Genomic DNA, 9,779 nt, shown 5'->3' with positions numbered 1-9,779 from the left:
GTCAGTGTAGATTGTAGATTTTAGCACAGTCTAGTGGTGATGTTATACATTGCTTTAATACCTCTGACCTTATTTTCCCCACACAAACATGTCAGAAACGTACGGTGAGACCACAGTTGGTATGTAGTTCTTCTACTGTCTAATGAAAATGTATGACATTTTAACCTGCTCTAAATGAGGTGGTTAATTACACTGACGAGTTTTTCACTTGTTCACCCACAAACAAACTGCAAAAAAATGGCTGTTACAATACAAGGCTAATGAGTTAAAAACTATCTCATTTTCAAGTAGTGACTGGAAACAACCACATCAGGGAGTCAGTGCAGGTACGAGTTCTCCAGCTCCTCCATTACTGCCTGTCCTGGCACACCAAAATCATTTTCAGACATATTCCTGACATTCCTTGGTGCTGGGATAGTATAAATGGCAGTTGTTCCCCAGGCAGGAAGTGGGTTTTAATTAACAATGCAATAACGTGGACGACAGGGGAGTGTAGGGAGGGAGAGAGAGAGAGAGAGAGACAGAGAGAGAGAGAGGAGAAGGAAGAAGAGTCATTACCTGGGCTGACTTGCTGAGTTTCACACTGCACTCCTTCTCCATCTGCTTCAATCTGCTGTTGGTCTGCAAGAACGAGAAGAAGAGTGTGAGGGACCGATGGAGAAACATGAAAACACGGTTGAAACTCCTGCTGCTGCGAAGAGCGCTGGCTGCACACGCTCTCAAATTGACCTCTGTCTCCTGGCAGTTTGTTCCTGCGGTGCCGGCCTGTGGCCCCCCTGGCACCGGGCCAGACCTGGAGCTCATGTGTGCCAGCAGGTAGTGACAGGGATGGTGCAGAGCGGGCACCGCTCCGCTCTGATCGCCTGCCAACAATTCATCACTTAACAAGACGTGCAATGGAGGAATTAAAACTTTGCTGCCAATTAGCTACAGGGAGGAAAAAAAAAACAGAAATGGCAGAGGGACAAAAAAAATTAAATAAAAAAATATAAATGATAGAATTGGAATAACAGTGGATAACAGTATTTTAGCTGCACCTGCACTGAGTGTCAACTTATTAATTGTTAGCAGGATGTTAATGGAAGAGGCCGAATGATGAAGTCAGATAATAATCAGTGATGGTGATGTCAGTGGTCCATAAAACTTTTTAATCTTACCATTGTCACCATTCTGGACACTGTGTTTTTTTAATTAGTGAAGTAACTATATAATTCTGTGCGTGGGTAAACACCACTCTGCTCTGCATCCCGGTGTTTCATCAGTGTTTGTCACTGACTCTTTGTTGATCACAGCTCTAACGTTTCCCCACAGATGTTCCACAATTCTAAGCTCTTTAAGAATCTCTAAAAGTTTCTGTCAGAGATAAGAGGGAAAACTTTTGATGAGGAACAAAGTACAACCCAACTTTTGGAAAACTTCCTGTTCAGGAAGCACATGTAGAGCTGTGCAGCTCCTGTGATAAGAAAGGCTAAAATTCCCCTTAAAATAGCTTTAAAATACACAGAAACACACACACACACACACACAGTCACACACAGATCCGTCTGGCTTTGAGCGAGAGCCCCTGACAGACAGACAACTCACTAACACACACGGTTTCATTGAACACACCCTCGTCGCCATCAACACCTGAGCTTCATTTGGACTCTTGCGCCTCATCCAAACACTTCCTGACAAACACTGCCGTCCGCTTTGAGCGGACACACCTGTCACCAGAGAAACACACACAAATCACCAAGGATACTGGGCCGTCTCCCTGCACCGGGACTGTTTTTTCCCCCGACTGGTTCGTCCCTGGAGGCCTTAAAGCAGCTGATGAGAGAGAGGGAGACAAAGAAGGCTGTAGGAACAGGCGAGAGAAAGAGCAGTGTGTGGGAGAGAAGCGCAAACGGAGTCCTTCGGTGGTTTTTTTCCCCTCCTCTACAGCTGACACATTTGTCTTCTCCCTTTACTGCTGCCGGGCTGCTCCGTGTTGGCTACAGCTCGGCTGAGGCGACACTGGAACAGTCAGAACGTGGTATTTTTAGCTACACCTGCACCGCCTGTCAACTTATTAATTGTTGGCAGGATGTTTTTCTTTCTTTCTTTCTTTATAAACCCAGATTATTGGTGAGAATAAACTGTTATCTTTGGTATTCCTAGATGTACAAACATGTTAAACTTTATTCACACTCAACTATCTATCAAAGGGTTAAATCACACCACCACAAATGCATGCTGGGTATTGAGATAATTTTACTTCAATGAAACCAAAATTCTTTTTCACAGTGTGTTTAAATAACAACATGTCTATCAACTGTGTATTCAGGCAACGACAAGCAATGAATAGACCAGTAGCTAGCTAGGAAAAATAAATGTGTAATTAATATGAAATATAGTTAAATGTTGCCATGTATGTGCATAGATAAGAACATAAGCACCACACATATATATATGTATTTATATAAAAACATATCATGTGCATAGATAAGTACATAAGCACCACACACATATATATGTATTTATATATAAACATATATATATATATTCCAATTTCCCATTTATCTCTCTATCTGTTTACATATATACACATACACTATATACCTATATATGTATATACTGTATATGTGTGTGTAACAGACTGTGACCTGATGATACTCACACATGAAGTATCAACTCACTGTCAGTGTGTACATAAAGATGCATAAAAATGAATGTTCTCTAAACACTGAGCCACGGCCTCAGACGGTGGGGGAGGAGCCAGTCCAGCATGACTCTGACAAATATATTAGACAATTAGGAAAACACTGAAATGCAGTTATGTGTGTGTGAGGTGTGTGTGTGTGTGTAGGCACTCTTAAAGACACTACCTGTGCCTTGCCAAAGGCACTTTTGTGCTGAAGGCAGTTTCACTCTCTTCAGTGGCCTCTTAATCGTAGCGTGTGGAGTGCGGCTGCTTTGAAGTGTGCGTGTGTGTGTGCGCGCGCGTGTGTGTTTTTGCACGTCGACAGGGTGGTGCATGTGTGTGTGTATTCAAGAGAGTAGAAAGGGATCTGAAGGAAAGGCAGGCAAGGCCTACCAGAACTTAATTAACAATCTGCAGTAGGAATCAGGGCACACACACACACTCACACACACACACTCACACACACACACACACGCCTGAGAAATGACAGGAGTGGCAAAATGCTGGGTGACAAACTCTTCTCTCTCTCTCTATTCCTTTCTCTCTCACACACTTGTTCATTAGTGAATACAGACGAGGTTGAACAGGAAACACAGTGAGCTCACATTTAATACAGGTTTAAACTCTGGTTCTATCCCTTTTAATCTGACCACTGAAGATCAACTGACACTGCTACAAAATACCCTTTTCAACAATATCCACATATAAACTCCCACAGAAGACAGAACAGAACAGAATAGAAAAATGTTCATATTTTTTTTGTTTATGTTTCATTCTCACCATTAGGTTCGTGATAATGGAATTGTTCTGGCTGCTCATGTTTCTGGTCTTTCTGAATGAGTTTTGTGTTTCTATGTTGACTGTCTTTTTTTCTGGTTTCCCACACAGACCAAATTCACGCAGTTCAGATTAACTGTTCACTCTCAATACTATACTCATACTAATCATTTTTTGTCCTTATTCCGTATGTGGCTCTGTGAATCCCTGTCAAAAGGATGTAGTCACAGTAAATACGTCACTGTCAAGTGTTAAACTACATTTAGTTTCTGTTTTCTTTTTTTTTTCTTGCTGAATGTTTAGATCCGCCTCAGTGTTCCAGGTGATGAGACAGAGAACAGGGTTGGACGGATCACACGGTGTCTTCTTCAGTGTCAACCCGCAACACACAGAACTCTGTAGTATATTCTCCCTTTTTTTTTTTTTTTTTTTTGCAGCAACCATTTCTCAACAAAGTGAATCTTTTCCCCATTGTTCCTCCAAAGCCTTCAGTTTCTGCGGTGTTTGTGAGCATTCAGAATGATTCTCTGTTCGCCACGCATGTCTCTCATAACAATTTGAGTTCAATGTGCCACAGAGAGAGAGCTGGGAGATGTTATTTGCTAGTTTGTCTGTAATCATTGCCGTCTCGCTGTTCTCGCCTCTGTATCTGTCTGAGCGAGGGAGAGGGTTGCTGCTGTAATGACAAGAGGCGTTATTTCCATTTCACAGGTTGCCATCACTGCCTGTCAGTAGTGATTCTCTTTCTTCTCGGTGTTGGTGTCGGTGCAACGCTACACACGCTGCAGACGCGTTAAATCCGAGGCACATATAGAGAACCAGTCGCAGATAAACATACATCAGAAACACAGACGCAACCGCACCACTCCAAATGTTAGGCAGTCACCGTGAACGCGCTCAACAGGCGACTTAGTGGTATCACAGAACCAATTACAGCCAACGTTATCAGTTCTTTTGCAGTCCACTGTGTATGAATTAGCAGCATCTAGTGGTGAAGTTACACCGGAGGAAGGATGTTGGGGTTTGATAGAACACACAAGAACTGTCAGGAGTCCCTTAAAGACACGATGTACTTAGTTTGTACAACTGAGTTGAGCTCTTCGAGTTAGTGTTTATTAAGGTAACTAACTCATGTTAGTAACACTGACAACCAAATCATCATCTGAGGCTAACACGTCTTTCAGGAGTCTGTTAACTTGGCTAATATTCCTAGCATCTATGGGAGTGAAGGGATGTAGGTTAGTGGAGATCAGCGACTCACGATTCCAGTAGTCCATTTTTAACATGTTTACTCTCTCCTATTGGACGCTGAACTCTGGTTCACCCGTGACAGAAAGTAGTCTTCCCCCTGATAGACTTGACTTTCTGTCTATTTATGCTTCCATCCTCCCTTTGATCAGTAAATCTGCCTGATGTTCAGATCAGGAACTTCAGCCCAAAACCACACAGCCTTCGTATCATGGTGTCCCACTTAAAGCTGCACTTCAAACCAAAGTGTAGTCTGCAGCGAGCAACACGACGGCGCTGCCTGATGCCATGTTTTAATGCGATTGAGAAAGTGTGTCGCTTCCCTCCCTCCTGTTGGATGACTTCAAAAAGTGAGCCAGGGAGCTGTGTGATGTTTTTTGGGGGGGATGACAGAACCTTTACTCTTTCATGTGCTTGTCACAGTCTCTCTCTCTCCCTCGCTCACTGCCGCTGGGTCTGATGGTGCACTGAGGAAACGATGAGCCCACATAAGTCTGGGCACGTGCTCATGCGCACCAGAATTACTTAGGTCTCGTGTGCCCCATCTATCTGCTGACATTAAATATGTAAAGATGTATATGTAATTTAAAGACACGGGTACAGCATGACGAACACCCAAACTTCCCTCTCTCCCCCTCCTCACATCAGATTGTTCTCCCTGCCTCACCTTCCCACTGCGTCCCAGTTAGTCAGTCAGTGAGGTGAGTGTGTGTGTGCTGCTCTTTGATCATCTCTCAGCCTGTGTTTCTCGTCTCCTCATCTAATCCACGACGGCCTGAAATAATGTGATTTGCTGTATCTCCAATTGACAGAGGACCCAAAAAACGACTATCTCATCAGTAACGACAGAGAAGAGAGGAAAAAAACAAGGGGACTGTGACGACAACCCTGCACCTTCTTGTCTTGGCTGAGGGACAAGTGGCAGGAATTCATACAGTGCTGTGCAACCCCCCCCTCCCCCGCAGCACTATTTTCTTCTTTGAAGTAGTGTATGTAAAACAAAGAAGTACAGGTAGGGCCGCATGGCCGCCAATGGCGAGGGTGCATGGAAAAAGTTCATTTATATATATATATAGTATCAGAAATCTGTGTTGTAATATTTGTTTTGCTAATTAACTTATTATCTTGCATTAGTTTAACTACATAACAGTTACTCAGGACACTTTAGAGATTTTTTTTTCTTTCTTTCTTCTCAGTGACAATAAGCAATTGAAGGGAAACATATGTGGTCTGTGGCCTAAAACTGAACATGTGAGGACTATTTTGAGCGTTTGGAAAGGCAGATAGGAATTTTTCAACTTTTTCTGCTTTTATAGACCACACAAACAGTTGACTAAATGTTAGAACGGGGGAATTGGTTGCATTTGTTTGCTGCAGGGAACACAAAAAAATGTCAATAGAGCCAGAAAAAAAACTTCAAATACATATAACTACAAACAAACTGGATTAGAGGAGGGGTCATTTGACCAGACTAGGGGGCGATATTAAGCTTGAAAATGCCACTAAATTTTGTTCAATGAATTTATTCTCTATTACAAAATTCCCTTTTGTGGCAGACACAAAAGAATTATTGAAATTGAGTTGCCTTATTTCGCCCTCCCCGTAACTGCTCCACGCTCCCCACATTGGGAACCACTGCTGTAACACAAGCGCAATTTCTATAAAAATACTCAGCTTCAAACAACTAAAAAAAAAAAAATGATGCAACCATTGTTTGCACAGCTTTACTAGATTTTCTTTTCGACTTAATTGTATAATGTGGAAAATAGGATGTGCATGTTCTGCAGTAAAGACTCTGGGTGGTCCGCTCACAAGTGCACCGGCCTAAATATGGATGTGAATACAACAAGAACACAGTGAAGGCACATTCAGATCCAATCAGTAAAACCACATTCAAGCGTGGTCGGAGACACGTGTGTCCACATGTGGAGAATAGTGTGAAAGTAGATGCATCTCCAGCCACATAAAAAGACTGCGCAGTCAGCTCTGAGCACAGCACAACAAACAAAGGCTATATACAGAAGATCTCCCTGTGCCAAACAACAGGAGTGAGGTTTTGAAGTCTGCGCCTGAGCTCTTGTACAAAATAACAGCTGCACTCCTCTTTGCCAGCTGCATCTCTGAGCACAAACACGTTTTTTTTCTTCTTCTTCTTCATGCAAACGTCACGATCTTCCAGAAATGGACAAAATAAGCTCTCGTTTCTCACACGTGAACTTAAACGCCATTTATGAGAATTTATGAATGAACTGCATGTGCATTAGATCAAGATGCAAAAATGAAAATGTGATTTTACATATACATTAATCAGTACTGTTCCTGACACACGTTTTGTTACGATGCTCTGGTAAAAAAAAGTCATTTTGTGAAAACGTAAGTAAATTTTGTGAACAGAAGTGAGAAGTTCAAGCTCCAGTGTAAGGAATGTCATGAAGGGCATGAGGCCGAACCATAGACATACCATACACTTGGAAAGAGTTGTTTTTATTTATTTATATATTTCCAAATATATGAATTTGTCTAATGCCAAAGAAACAAATAAAACCGCCTAAAGCTAGGGGCTAAAGTTTATTTACTCATTTTGCGTAACCTTTGTAACATTCAGCCTCTGATGAAATATTCCATGTATATATGTCAACGCATACATGCATATATTCACTATTCCCTGAAAACACCCACTGATATAATGCATTTCCTGGTCCTTCACCTCGAGCATTCCACACAACTCCTACGCTAAAGTAAGACCTAACAACTTTCACTTCTGCTCCGAGACATTTTTGACTGATTTATATTTCTGCAAACACTTGTTTGCTGCTTGGAGAGCTGCTACCTTAGCATTCCTGTTCCTCCGTGTTCCAGGATTATCTTATCCCTGTTCTCCTGCAAACTGCAACAAACTTTGTGTCCTCCATCCATCCATCCATCCATCCATCCATCCATCTATTGTGATGTCAAACATCATTATGTCTAAAATAACACTTTATATTTATTTCAAGTTATCGGTTGCTGTAGTGCAGTAGTCCCAGGTAACTATCAGAACCCACCTGTCCCTCTGACTGCACACACATACTCTTCCGACACAGTTCAAAGAGCCACACCCTCCAGACGAAGAGTAAATATGATTTTAAGGCTCCTTTTGTCGTACATGAGCTGAAAAGAATCCAAACAAAGAAGCTTTTCCTCACTAACTAAACTGTTATTGTCATGTCCCTGAACACAGAAGAGTGTGTGCCGCAGAGCCACGCTGAGATCTGGTCGGACTGTAAACCCTAACGTTCGAGGCTCTGCTGCAACTTGAAGGCAGGAGGGTGAGACGGGGGACGGCAGGTGGACGGCAGGGGGGGTGTGAGGGGGGATAAGGAAGTTAGATAAGGAGGTGGTGTGGGTGAGAGGCATATAACTGTGAGCCAAAGATGAGGTGCATTTATCTGAGTCAGCTTCACAGACCCCTCTGTGTGTGTGTGTGTGTGTGTGTCTCTCTGTTTGTGGAAACTGAAATAAATGGACTGATCTGAGTCTGTGTTATCATCCACACTTACATTTCCACCAGCTCCACTGCCTCCTCCTAAAACAACAGCCATTCCCCATGTAATCCCTCCCCCTCTCTCTCTCTCTCTCTCACCCGTCATCTTACCCTTAAACGAATGTGTCTTTGATGAGAAACCATTCATGGATTTAATGGAATTCTCTAGCCTTTTTTCCTGGATCTGGGAGATGTGTTTAGGAAAAAAAAGCCCAGCCCAGGCTTCACTTCCTCACAGCACAGTGCACTGCAGCGGACAGCATTTCTGCTGGCTTCAAACGAATGAGAAATTTCCAGCTTACAGAACAGGTCAATATAGATCTGAGGCCTGGCTGACATCAGTCCCATGTGAAGGGAAAAAAAGTGAATGCAACTTTTTTTTTTCTTATTTCTGCCCACTACGAAGTAAAACCAACGGACAGACTGGGATATAGAAAGATGTTCAATCTTTGGTGAGGATTTTTGTAGAAGCTTTGAATTTCTATTATATACATACATATATAAAGTCAGCTGAAATTCATATATAACTAAAACCTATTGCAAAATTCATCCTCACATTTTTCCTTTTTTCTTTAACCCATAGCCTAGTTTCCCAAATAGCTGTAGGTTGTCGTTTCACTCTGAGGAAAAAGATTAAAACGTAATAGTGACAGCCTTCACATCTGAAATTGGGGACAGATTCTCTTGGTTCCTTCTCGCCTCAGTTTCATTTGGATCCTAAATGGCTGCTGTTTTTCTCTTAAACGCCTGTTTCTGGGGTTAATTCTACACACGTGGAGTAAAAATGGAGGAGTCTGTGGAAAAAATGCCGTCTTTGATGGGGCCTGCTGAGGGATAAGGTTCTGATCAACACCGTCCTGGGTCAGATTCCTGTTAAACCAGACCAGGATTATGGGAGATTTCCCGCCTCTGGGTGTAGTCGCCACAAAGGCGGGAAAGCAAACATTACACAAAAAGGTCAGAGAAGAAAAATAAAATTCTAAAAAGATGAGATGTCAGGTGACAGCCCCAGAGTGATGTTTGGATTCTGAAGTTGCTTCCTGCCTCAGGAAGTCGTTACATCTCTACTCCCCTCACTGACATTTTCTGCCATAATGTAACCAGCTCACTGTCTTCCTGGACGCTGACCTCTGTTACCCACCTTTTCCTCGGTCGCATCCCTCTCCTGTCGGTGGCTTCTCTCGAGGTCGCTACGGATGCGCTCCATATCGGAGCGGAGTCGGTTCAGTGCTGCCTCCTTGTCCAGGAAAGCCCTCTGCTTCTCCTTGTCCCCAATGGCTGCCAGCTCTGCCAGATGCTGCCTGTGCTGGGTGTGGGCTGCTTGAAGTTCATCACGTAGATTTGACAACTGAGCTTCCAAAGCAGAAATGGTCTGAAAACAGACACAAAAGAGGGATTTTACAAGTCAACATATGAAACCTTCCTGTTCAGGGCAGTTAGCAGGAAAGTTTCAGGAACATTCTCCCTGTTCTTCCCTGGACATGAGTGGGTGGCTGCCGTGACCTGACCTCTCTGTCTCTGTTTAAACTGCTCAGCTCTGAGTTTTGCCCCGAAGAGCTCTTTACC

The 9,779-nt window shown here is 43.0% G+C and overlaps 1 protein-coding gene across 4 annotated transcripts in view; it reads right to left on the bottom strand.

Moving 5' to 3' along the window:
• cep112 (centrosomal protein 112) overlaps positions 1-9,779 on the bottom strand; it is a 79,520-nt gene that overhangs the window by 23,429 nt on the left and 46,312 nt on the right. For all 4 annotated transcript variants that reach the window (XR_003052436.1, XM_025064579.1, XM_025064578.1 and 1 more), the window contains exons 21-22: positions 9,355-9,585; positions 559-621 (exon numbers count right to left, since the gene is read on the bottom strand). Coding sequence is in view for 3 of the 4 variants with exons in the window: in XM_025064579.1 (XP_024920347.1) it covers positions 559-621; positions 9,355-9,585 (294 nt within the window). In the remaining variant the exon portion in view is untranslated. The remainder of the gene's footprint in view (positions 1-558; positions 622-9,354; positions 9,586-9,779) is intronic.

This window comes from Cynoglossus semilaevis, chromosome 17 (genome assembly GCF_000523025.1).
Source record: "Cynoglossus semilaevis isolate Cse_v1.0 chromosome 17, Cse_v1.0, whole genome shotgun sequence".
NCBI lineage: Eukaryota > Metazoa > Chordata > Actinopteri > Pleuronectiformes > Cynoglossidae > Cynoglossus > Cynoglossus semilaevis.
The sequence above is the reverse complement of the archived record's forward strand: the minus strand, read 5'-3'. Positions and strand labels throughout refer to the sequence as shown.